This window comes from Magnolia sinica, chromosome 4 (assembly GCF_029962835.1).
Source record: "Magnolia sinica isolate HGM2019 chromosome 4, MsV1, whole genome shotgun sequence".
NCBI classification, from domain to species: domain Eukaryota; kingdom Viridiplantae; phylum Streptophyta; class Magnoliopsida; order Magnoliales; family Magnoliaceae; genus Magnolia; species Magnolia sinica.
Window position 1 is genome coordinate 4,105,849 of NC_080576.1, and position 12,930 is coordinate 4,118,778.

General features: G+C 39.1%; 1 protein-coding gene across 1 annotated transcript; it reads right to left on the minus strand.

Moving 5' to 3' along the window:
• Positions 1 to 301: 301 nt before the first annotated feature.
• On the minus strand, positions 302 to 12,892 carry LOC131242199 (uncharacterized). The gene is made up of 10 exons (XM_058240690.1): positions 12,685 to 12,892; positions 10,987 to 11,024; positions 9,751 to 9,809; positions 9,603 to 9,668; positions 7,525 to 7,565; positions 6,921 to 7,057; positions 3,042 to 3,132; positions 1,766 to 1,837; positions 1,249 to 1,361; positions 302 to 744 (listed from the first exon to the last, which is right to left on the minus strand). Exons 1-10 carry the CDS (start codon positions 12,762 to 12,764, stop codon positions 617 to 619), a joined length of 825 nt encoding a protein of 274 aa, XP_058096673.1. The 5' UTR covers positions 12,765 to 12,892; the 3' UTR covers positions 302 to 616.
• Between the last annotated feature and the right edge of the window lie 38 nt (positions 12,893 to 12,930).

Genomic DNA, 12,930 nt, shown 5'->3' on the forward strand with positions numbered 1-12,930 from the left:
CTTCCCAGCCACTTTTACACCCCAGGACTTGGCCCTACAAGGTCAGCACGCACGGTCCAGGATGCGTTTCCTTCTAACCCATTGATGACTCCTACGTTGGGATGGGATTCATGAGCCATCCACCTAGATCAGAAAAGATGTAAGTGGGGATACCATTATTTCCAATATCTGTGTGATGAGGACTTGATTCCATGCATGAAAAAGCCTCGAGTCTTTCCTTCTCACCGACAAAATCTGATCTGATGGGGAGTCGGTCATCAACTCCGATTTCAACACCAACCAATGGATGGATTCTACGTAGTTGCATAAAAGCATTTTTCTATAGAAAGCATTTTGACTTACTAATGACAAAAATTTCCAGGAATCGAATTATTCATGATGCCCAGCATGTCCATGTAATCGAAGGAAGAAAACAGGCAGCACAAAATCTCTCTCTCTCTCTCTCTCTCTCTCTCTCTCTCTCTAACAGAATGAAGAACATAGGCAGCATAAAAACCACAGGAATGACCATCAGAAATTGTATTTTGGGTGCCTCTGCCTTTGGAATAATTTACTGTGCTGGCCGGCCCATTGTGTTTTGCCTGAAAAAGGGGGGAAAAAAGAAAAAGAAAAAACTTCATTCATCACTTTCTTCCTCACTTTCCTCCAAGCTCAAGTGGTTCAAATTCTTTTCAAGCGGTGGAAGTCCATCCTCTGAATCGTAATCAGACCCGGCTTTGTTGCTAAGAGATTCTACATCAACACCTGCATTTAAGGCATTGTGAACATAAATAGACTTCAAACGGCTTTGCTACTATTCATGCAGATTCCCTATTGGAGAATGCCAAGAAGGCTCACCCATGCTACCCCACCATGTGATAATCTAGAATGTTAATAATCAAGGTCTTGCTGTAAGTGGGTCACATGGAAAAAAAAAAAAAAAAAACATCGCTAATCAGAGATATCCTCGACATCCATACAAAGGCAAGTTAAACTCTGCCTTTCTGGACCTTTGTTTCCCAACTCATTTCCGACTCTTGTGGTGATGGGATCCTCAGGATGAATAGTCTGGATCAGCTTGAGCAAGCCTCCAGGGGAGTGTCTCCCTATTGCTTGCTGATCCGAGACAGGTGGCGAAACTATAGTAGCAGTTTAGGAGTACTTCTAAATCCTGATGGCCATGTTTTCATATGAAAGAGAAAGCATCAGGGAGCATCCTTTCTGCATTGGGATTTGGACATGTTTTATCCACAACATCTGAATACATACCATCAAAATCGGGAGGCGGCTTTCGGATTCGTGCATTGTTAGAAAGCCAGGTGTTTTGGACTGAGATGATGTCAGAGCCATTTTCGCATTCAGAATATGCCTTTAGAAGCTCCCTGCATGGTTTGATAGCAAACAGTAAATGTAGACATATGTCAGTATCTTTCACTGTAGAGGGCAGGCAGATCATAACCAAGCACATGGTTTTAAATGAAAACAAAGAAAAAGGGAAAAAAGAAAAAAACATCGTGGCTCCCAAAAACATAAATTTGTTTGAGAAATACAAAGGCTATTTGCAAGCACCAAGGATACAAAATCCATGCCATTAATCAGGTGCGGTCTCTTCGTGCATTCCCATAGCTATAAAATAGGCTGGTCAGGAAATCATGCAGGCCACACCTGTGGCCTTAGCAGAGGCGGATTATATAGAGAGAGATTTCTGGTAATGGCCCAACTGTACTGAAGTGTGTAATGTTAAAATAATAATTTAAAAAAAAATGCACCAAGGAGTGTGATGTACCTGTTCAGAGTCAAGAATGCGTGCCCCCATTTAAATTTGCTCAGCAAGAGATTTGCTGTTTCCTCTTCTCCACTGTCAAAAGTATGACAGAAAATGTCACAAATGCCACACCTAACCTATCTATAATCAACAGAGCATTTTGTAAAATACAAGCTTTAACAGATTATTCTAGAACAGATTAAATGGTCACCCTAATTGCAATTCATTTAGAAATAATTTGTTTTTTCCAATTATCAATGACTTAAAAAAAAGAAAGAAAAAGAAGTAGATATTTTTCAAGAGAAAAGGCAGAAGGCAAAACAAAAGAAGTATTATTACAAGTCAAACATTACAGGCCATGTCTATAATAAGTAAGCCATCTAACAACTTAAAATAACCACAATGGGGCAGGGACACTGTCTGTTAACCATTTCATTGCATTCCTAAAATTCACTTCTATCTGTAGTGTCTAAAAAGAGCATAAGAAAAACACGGAAAACAGAAATATCCTACATTTTGTAGATAACCAACATCAAGACATTTTTCTTCATTATTTCGAGGGAATGCATTCTATAAAGTAATCCCAAGACCATTAAAGTAGATACTTGGACTTTCAATAAATCATTATTCATGCCATTTGTGGTAGCCAGATACAGTACTCGAAAGTCTTCTCTTTTTACCTGGGACTGAATAGATACAGGAGGGTGTTATGAGCATATGTGAGACTGAACTAAATGGATGATGGTGTTATGGGTGGATGGTATAAAGCTATGTTACCTGATCACAACACAGGCGGAACTTATGTAAGTGCCTACAAGAAACACAGAAAATATTCTCACAAGTTTCTTTGAGCTACTTTAGGTGCCATTTGGTAAATGCACAGCAGCAATACCACTTTATTTGAATCACGCCCACCTTAAAAACAAAGGAGCTTTGTCTGGAAAATTCAGAAACCCCTTTCTGCATTGAGTGGACTGAAGGAGGTCCATCAAACTAGCACCAAATGGAAGAACTGAGGACACTGGTAACCCGTTTAATGAAACTAAAAGCATCTTCCAAACAAACCTTTATCTAGCTATGTTATAAGTATGTTTCTTTACTGATTTCAGAAAAAAAAAAAAGGGAAAAATATTGGAAATTGCATATTCCTTATGTTAACAAACAGCGAGACACCATATGGATCCACTTTGAAGTGTCCAAAACTATAAAAAGCAGATGAGATGAATGAATTGATAAGAGTTGCTGCATAGGCATGACAATTTAACATGATTCTACTAAAGAAAGACAGATTCACTACCATATTAGTAGGGCTGCTGATAATGCTTCCACACAAGACAACTCACACGGTCTACCGTAATTTACGGGATTTGCAGCCACCAACCAAGGCACTGCAATTCAGATGGGACTTTTATCAGCTGCTTGTGCTTTCCAGTTATCTAAGGCTCATATAAGAGGATAGGTAGACAGGAGGTTAAAGACAGACATCCCATTTTTATGCCAGACCATGGCATGCATAGTGCTGCAAGGTCAAGTGATAAAAAAAAAAAAAGAATAGCATAAAAGAAACATGGAAAATTTCCTATAGTAAACTTCAAACATGTAGTGAGAAATCAAACATACACTACTGGGTCATGGAAAACACTATCGCCAAATACGACTTTATAAAACGCATAAACAGCTGGCGATAATTTTGACATACATATTTAGATATGCATGCATTGGGCATGCTATCAACATTCTTTTTAGATGTCACATTTTCCATGTTCTTAGACATAATTTGATGCAACCAAATGGCCACACGTGCCGATTGATCAAGATTTGAAGAAAAGGCCCGCATCTCACGCAAGCACGCTTCGCACGTGTGTACAAGAAAAGGACCGCCTTCCTTTTTTAGCATCTTTTCTTTCAAATCTTTAGATTAGGAAATTTCATCTTTCTTTCATATCTTTATTTTTGGCAGGGAATAATTTTAAATATTTTCTTATCTAAGTATCTTCTTATTTTAGGCATTTTCTTAATTATAATACTTTGTTATTTAGGTGCTTTCCTATTTTCGCAGATTTTTAGATTCTAGAGTCTTTATTACAGATTGTAAGGTTTGATTATAAATAGGGCCTATGACCAATGGAATAAGAGAAGCTGATTAATACTCTTTATGAAATTCTCTTATTTTCTCTACGGTGGCTGTTGAAGGGAGGGAGAGTGGTCTCTAGTTCTAGACTAGAGGACTGTTGAGCTTGCTCACAGTCTTGCATTTGTGATCTCTAGCATTCGGCTAGAGGATTGTTGGGTCTTTTCCAACAATCTCTTTCTTTTCTTATTGATTTATTTGCTTTTCCTTTAAGGTTTGCATCAAATTGGTATCAGAGCAAGTTCTGCTCTTGGGAAACTTTTAAAAAAAAAGAAAAGAAAAGAAGATGTCATGGATAGGAAGATGTTCTCATGTGTCATACAATTATCCCTATTCGGACTCCAATGCCTTTCCATATCCATCGTGCTATTCTTATCCGAGTTACTTCGATGATCAAGATCGCCCATTCATATCACCTTAAGTCATACCCATTTTCATACGTGCCTTATGGTGATTCCTTTCAACACCCCTCCCCACACGTCGGTTATCTAAAGCATCCTATCACATGGAAATGTCAGTGATGCCTATGCATGTTCAAAAGATGCGGAAGGAGAACTTGCAGCCTTGCAGGAGGTCAAGAAGGAGCTTAAAGCATCCAAGGAAAATATTACAAATGAATTCAAGGAACTCAAGGAGTTCGTGAGAGCTTCCTTTGAGCCCTTGATTGAACATGAAAAGCTTTATGGGCTTCAATATGTTTTATCTAGCATTCCAATGAATGACGTGGTTATAGATATGTGGAAGCCCAAAAGGAATCCTCCCTTGGATTGGTTGATGGATCGATGGTCAGATCGGAGGAAATTCAAGTAAAACCAAAAGATCAACTGATGGATGATCCAATTGAAGAGCTTGAAGGTTTAACATATATGGACGATCCGATGGTTAAAGAGATGGATAGTGCTACAATCATAGTGGCAAACTCCATTGAGGTCAACACAATAGTACCATCTCAACATCAATCGAGGTATGCAAATCGAAAGCAAACTGTGATGAAGGGGCCACAATCGACGCTTAGAACGTGTACCGGCAAGAAGCAAAAGAAAAGATGGTTCATGCTTCAACACCATATTATGCACCAGCTACCCGTTAGGCGTGTAGGTCTCCACCATCAACGACTAGCGAAGCTGAAGAAGACACGCTACAAACGAGGATCTTCGCAGAAGATTATGACTACCAATTTAAACTTGAGGACAAATTGTTTTTGAAGCCGGGTGGAATTGATGCAACCAAATGGCCACACGTGCCAATTGATCAAGATTTGAAGAAAAGTCCCACATCTCACGCGAGCACACTTCGCACGTGTGTACAAGAAAGGGACCGCCTTCCTTTTTTAGCATCTTTTCTTTCAATTCTTTAGATTAGGATATTTCATCTTTCTTTCATATCTTTATTTTTGGCAGGGAATAATTTTAAATATATATTTTTTAAAAATCTACGTATCTTCTTATTTTAGGCATTTTCTTAATTATAATGTGTTGTTATTTAGGTGCTTTCCTATTTTCGTAGATTTTAGATTCCATAGTCCTTATTACAGATTGAAAGGTTTGATTCTAAATAGGGCCTTTGGCCTATGGAATAAGACAAGCTGTTTAATATTCTCTTTATGAAATTCTCTTATTTTCTCTATGGTGGCTGTTGAAGGGAGGGAGAGTCGTCTCTAGTTCTAGACTAGAGGACTGTTGAGCTTGCTCACAGTCTTGCATTTGTGATTTCAAGCATTCGGCTAGAGGATTGTTGGGTCTTTTCCCACATTCTCTTTCTTTTTTTATTGATTTATTTGCTTTTCCTTTCAGGTTTGCATCATAATTCCACATCGGCAATCGATCTTAACGCTCTCATTATATAGCATATATGGATGTTTCAACATTCTTAGATGTAATTGCGAGTATTGGGGACTTGGGTTAATGTCTCAAAACTCACGGGGTACTAAAAAAGAAACTCAGAAAAGTTTATTTGACTCGCTCGCTCAAGGACCGAATTGAGTTACATCAACTTGGTAGTTGTAAATCCAAAAATATTGATAAAGTATTAAGATAACTCGATTTTTTCTCGAATTGATCCGCTATATGTTATTTGGAGCAGAACCGAAAAGTCTTCAACTGAGCTCTGATTGTTTTTTCTTTTTTCAAAATTTACTTGGTTGTAATGGGATAGACTAGAATTTGACACCACTCCAAAGCCCTCAACCACTTTTCATTATAAAAAATCAAAGATGTAGATATTTCATTCGGTATCCTTAGTAAGTTAGTATTCCACTTTTTATTCTTCAAAATTTCCAGGGTTGTAATAGTTTAGACATGAGTTTAACACCACTTCAAAGCCCTCAAGGGCCTCACCAGAGCAACACTTTTGCTACAACACGACTCCAAAGCCCTCAAGACCACAATGAGTGCATGCCTGTGGGGGGTACTGAAGATGGTTATTGTTTCGGACCACTGCTCTCTAGCCCATTTATGTTATTCCAATGATTAGTTATATTATCATTTTCGAATTATGATATTTCACTTATCAGAAAGAAATTAAAGATACATTATCATTTCTGTATAGATTATTGCTTCTTATATGAGGCTGTACTCCAGTTTCCATGCTCTAGTGTGACTTGTCACTAGTTCGTACGTCACCCATGATTCCAGTGATTACTTAGTTCCATTATTCATGACTTTTGCATGCTTGATGCGACTTTGACATACAAAATGTAGTATTCAACGAATAACTGCATTTGCTCATCATATAGACTCAGTTCTCTAATGTGGTTATAATAAATGATGAAAACTTACCGTAGAGTAAGAAATCATCAAATGAAGTGATGTTTGTAATAATGAAACAAACATCCTCAGCCTCATATAAATAACATTATATATGACTGATAACAGCAAACTGCATTTCTCATATAAACACTATATATGGAAAATGGAGCCAAGTGAGGTCCACAATCTATTTACATGTTCTAATTTTCTATAAATTGCTTTAAAATGATGATAGAGTTAGAAAGTGTTAAAAAAAAAAAAAAAAAAAACACTCAGAAGGTAATGTTGGAGGTCTTACAGAGACGAGGAGCAGCACAGCGAAGTTTCACAAAAGGAACGTCGCTCAAACGTGCCCATGAGCAGTCCACAACAGCCAACCCTCTTCTCTTTATTAGGAGGTGATCTGCCTTTGAGACGCACTGATTCCCAACAGGGCTGCCATCACGTACAGCAATGCATCAAAATTTGTAAAATCCAAATTTAGACTGTTAAGCAGTGGACAAAAATTGGCAACTATCCATTGGAAAGAAGAAAATCAGATGGGCCACACCATGTAAATGACCTGGTTAATAAAATCAAACCTATTCACTCGTTGTACACTGAACATGTGGCCTGCCTGAGAAGTGGATCTGCCAACTTTTTCCATCAGGTCAGTGGGTCCCACCTGATGCGCAGGTTAGATGTCCCATATGTGTCAGTTGGCATCTGTGGCCATGTATGGAGGTAATGGAGGCTCAGAGAAACTCCTTTCATTAATAGATACATTGGCCCTTTCAGATGATGTTATAACATGATGTGCTTATAGGAAGTTAGAAGTTGGAACATATTTGGGAGTTTGTTTGGATACAGATTGAAATACAATACATGATGAGCAAAGGGTTCAGTGAAAGTTTCCCAGATACCTTAGGACAATGCCACCGAAGCCATTACTAACCCGCAGTTCCTGCAAGACAAATTCTATCAGTTACTACAGTTAGTAGAATGTGAAAGGGATTTCATGCATTAAGTAGGGTCATTACTGGCAAATGACTGGTGGATTAACAGAAAGTTATGTCGATATAGAGCTGATAACATACTGATCTGTCAACGGTCAAGTGAGATGCATAAGTTGCAAACTGTGTGAGTGAGATTGGGGAGGGGATGTCCATGAAAGTTGCCTGCCCCAAAAGTTGGGCCGGTAACTCACTGGGTGGGCAACACATTTATGACAAAATTTGGATGAGTTTCCAATTTTTAGTGTGGGGCATGTTAAAAATGGGCTCTCCAATGTATCATTTCGAAACCTTGCAACTCAGATGACAGTTCATTAACTCGCTGATACCAACTCAACTTGTAACCAACTTGGAGAACAGGATTAGTGTTGCAATGTGGATTGAAATATTAAATTGAATCCAAATTAAAACAAGAGCAATGCTTATACTGAACCCAAAGCAGGCACAATAATGAAAAGAGCCTTGCTCGTACAAATTGGAAAAGAAGATTCAAGTTGCAATCAGGATTTAAAAATAAGCGTGTTTTTTAACCCAAATTAAAGGAACTGTAAGAAAACTAAAGGTCTGTTCCCACTTGTGAAGAAACTTGGATCTGCAGGTATTGTCCTTTTCTTTTTATAGAAATTAATGATATCATTAGTTAATATATCCTCGATTCATTGGTTTTTTATATATATAGAAATTACTAGTATATAAAACCAAAATGGAGAGTGTTTTGGTTTCAAAAGATTGAAGGACATTTAATATATCCCTGTCACCAGTATGTCCAGTTAGATTTTAAAGAATGTGAACTCTTGGGTAGAATTATCTTTGTCAGGTATGGTTGTGAAATGGAACTCCAGCCTGGTAGCGACACACCAGCCCCAGTCCCAGCTCGGGTAAAGGAGCAGTTGATGTCAGATAGGCAGCTGGTCATCAAACCTTTACCAAGAAAAATCATGAGAATAGCTGTTTCAAATCATTGTGAAACAGGATTTATAAATCCGACACTAGATAGCTGCGACAAGGTAAGGATGACGACAACAGTGAAGATAAAGATGGATGGAATCATTAGTTACTCTCCAGGTGAGGCCCGCCTCACACGGGCCGCCCACCCCGAGTGTGCCCTTGCATCCCACAGGCAACTCCACATCACATGGGGTTGCTTGTGGGATGCAGGGGCACACTCGGGGTGGGCGGCCTGTTTGAGGCGGTAGCCATGTGATGTGGGGCCCACGAGGGGAGTTCGGCAGAGGTCCTAACCCATGAGATGTGGGGCTTGGGCTATGAGATAAAGGGATTGATTCGCTATGCTTTAACAGTTCGAACTTTTAGAGCAATTGGTTAATTGTCCTGCATCAAAATCCGTTGCATTTTAGCAACTACACTGTAATTTATAGACACTTCAGTTTTTCGGCATTAGACTAGCAAAGTAACTAGGGTCCAGAGAAAAGGTTCTCCTTGCGTCCATGTTTGGCCCATGGTGGATCTTGAAATGGTCATAAAAATTGGCAGTCCAAAGAACTATAGCTGCCATCCAATCATTATCGTTAATTTTTTGAAAAAACTGTCACAGGACCGTTACAGACCATTACAGGGCCTTTACGACCTGTTTTTTCTGTAATGGCCGTAACGGCCGTTTCGACCCTATAATGCATGACGGTTATGACCGTTACCAGCCGTTATGGCCGTAACATAACCGATTTTGAATACCTTGGATGGGACCCTATGTGATTTGTCTAGCTCCCTATTTCAGGAGAGAATGGAAGGCATATAAAGGAGTAACTGCAGTTCTCTGAGACCACTTAACTGAGCCTCTTCTTGAAATAATATATCAAAAGAAGACAAACCTCGCAACAAAATAATGGAGACCATCAAATGCATTTGCTGATTTTGAGCCTCCAAGCAATGACAGAGTAAAAATATCCAATTCAATGTTTCCAAGAGGACAACTCAACAAACAAGCACACTGAATCCATACCACTTGAGTCGCTGTACAAGATACATACCTTCAACAAGCCAAATCTTGAAAGCTTGCGTCCTGTGCATCTTTTCACATCACACTGTCCAAAATCCTGAATCAATACAAGACTATCAGTCCACTTCTGAAGTGCACAATGCGTTGATTTATGGTGCATCTACATATACAGGACATACCCACATTGCAAGCTGGATTTTTGGGACCTGCGACTCATCTTCCTCTTCCTTTGCAATATCTGCACAGAACTCGTTGGGGGTATTCCATTTTCTTGATTAACTTTCTCTAAAAAACTAATGACCACTTGATAAGATAAAAAGATCAAAATTATGAATGGTTTGGAAAAAATGTGACATCCCAACTTGCATTAATGCACATGGCAGTTATTTCAGCATGAATTACAGGCAAGGAAAAATTCTAGAGGGCTACAACACATCCAAGAAATGTTTCTACAAATTTAGGAGCAAACATTAGATTAAGCTGAGGCAACCATCACAACAATGAATTGTGGAAGCGTTTTTTTTTTTTTTTTTTTCTGACCAGTCTAGTATCAGACCCTTTCCTGGAAACAACATTAAGATGCTATAAAATTGGTCCCCTTGAAATCGAGATGTCTTATGAATGAGGAAAAAGATCATGAAATCCTGCAAGAATTGAGCTGGCTATGGCCAATATGTGGACAGGATACAGTGCAGTACCCGGAAACAAAAATGCTTGCTTCTCATCCCAGATTTAAGGCTCAAAGCGGGTCAACCAAATTGCCCTTATTTATAAAATACAAGGAATAACGAGAAATAGGTCTTGTCTGGTCTTAAAATAGTGGCATGCTTGTCATTTTATTGGAACCAATGGGTAGGATTAAATTGGTTGCAGGGATGAGATCATTCTAGGGCTTCAGATTTAGTTTGGTCAATGTGATCATTTTTCTTTTTATTAATGAGAGTTTGGAATGCTGTATTGATCAGATTTATGAGGGACAATTCTGTAGGGGCAAGGGGGAAGGCCCAAAAGGAAATGGCTGGAGGTAATAAGAAGAGACTTGATATATGCTCTAACTGAAGTTAGGGCCCTTGATAGTGGAATGACGGAACGGGATTCATGTAGTGATCCCAATTAATTGGGATGCAGCTATGATGATGATCATGATGAATGAAAGTTTGACATTTGGCTTGGATCTTGCTCTCCCGTTCTCTCTTCTTGGTGACATATGATTCATGTTTAAAAGGGGAATTAAAAATTTTGAAAGAAAAAAGGAGAGAGAATTGCCCACTGATATCCCCTGCTCAGTCCAACCCAATATGAGCACAAATATAAAACCACAAATCAGTGGAATTAAGGCAATATTAAATAAAGTCGTCCATGAAGAATGTAGAAACGTATATCCTCAAACTTGACTTTTGCAAGTTACCATGTACCTTGTTGCGATGGGAGGGACCTATCATGATCTTCTTCCCTGGATATGCATAATAACAGAAACAATTAATGCAACACCCAACAAAACAATCAACGCATTTTGGAAAAAAAAACTCATCACTTGCATTTGCACAAGAAATAAACAATTTAGTAATTGCAATCTTTTAGTAACTTTTAACAAGAAGTTCTGGGTTATGCTACAGGGTAGTATCTACACCATGTCCTAGTTTCTTGTTGTTCCGGCAGCAAGTGGACCATGTCAATAGCAACTTGACATTTGACTGTTGTCCAGAGGGAGTCCCACCAGCATTTCTACAGCAAAAATTCAAGGGATTCCCGCTAGACGAAAGCCGGATGGTATGTTGTGATCTTCATGCCACTGGCTATTGTAATTTTATAACTAGGAAATCTCTGGCTCCTATTTGTACAAATAAGGAGGAAGTCTTTTTTAACTACATGATTATGTACAAAGAACTAGTTCTCAGCAGCAAACAGAAAAATTCAAGTCACGATATTTGGCAGTGTCCATTTAACAGAAAGGGGAAAACTGTCTTTGCATCAAATTACTAAACCCTACATAAAGAAACATGGAACTTCCACAACAAAACAACAATCTAGAAACAATGGCCAGTGTATCATGGTGCCCGAGGAACGTCAAACGCTTGTAAATAACGAAACCGTGTTTTGTTGAGAGGTCAGTGATGGATGAAGCGATGGGCAGAGAGGTCACCTCTACGTACCCAAAATAACAGTCTTTCCACAAACAAAGGCATCTGATGATAAGAATCCCATAGGCCGTAGAGAGTTATCATTGTTGCAACCAACACTCTGTTTGGATGCAAGCAAAGTTGTGTCCGGCACAAGTTGTACAAGGCAGATAATGTGTCCATAGTTTTTCTAACCCATTTATGCACAAAAACCGAACAAAATAAGGACAGTCTATCCACAAATGGTGGAATAGTTTTGGATGTTTGACAAACAACGAACATAATAGCTAATCCAAGACCGCATAACCTAGATAGCCTATCATAGCATCACAGACTATGTCTGGAACACAACTTTTTTTGCATCCAAACGGCCCCCAATGTACATGCACACTAATTTTGAACTAACAAAAATGGATGGCGTACAAAAGCCTGAAAATTGAACTGATTAATTAATCTAAACTGACTTATTTCACCAATTGAGTTTGGACCATGGACCATTTTCTATGAACCGTCCATGCGATGGCCGTCAATTGGATGGTTAGGGATGCCTGGCCAGCAGGACCTTCAGCCTGCGTTCCATCAATGACAGAACCGACGACTTAGGCAGTCTAGATTGGACTGGATGTGACATATAGTGAGATTCAGGCTGGCCGGGTTTCAACTTCCCCAATTGACAAATACAATCATGATCATTCAGAACCATCGTGGGCATGGTCTTAAATTGCAACATGAACCGAAAATTACAAGCCGAAAATGTGTGTGTGTGTGTGTGTGTGTGTGTGTGTGTGTGTGTTCAGTAAATAAGATTTAGGGTGCGTTTGGTTGCACCAATATCTTGAAATTTTGTGATATTTCATGACTAACCAGTCTATATTGGTGCAAAATATAATGGAATCTCACAATATTCGGTGCAACCAAACGCGCCCTTAACGAAGAAGCAATCGATTTCAGTTTCCGAATAATGGAATTCATGGAAAAGCTGAGGAGAATTACAATTGGAGTTCGCGATTATTACTGGACTGGCCTCGGTGAGAAGAGTGGTTTCTGGATCGCCTGGATTTGTTGTGGCCCATTTCGGAGAAGACAGTCGCACAATGGCTACTTCGCAAAAGAGCTTCGAATATATATACACTTCCTTCCGGTTTGCGCTAACCTGCGCCGTAGACGACAGGTTTAATCAGCCTCCCGGAGAGTGAATGCGAAGCGAAGACTCCTGTGTTAGTTTTGAGCATGTTGAAA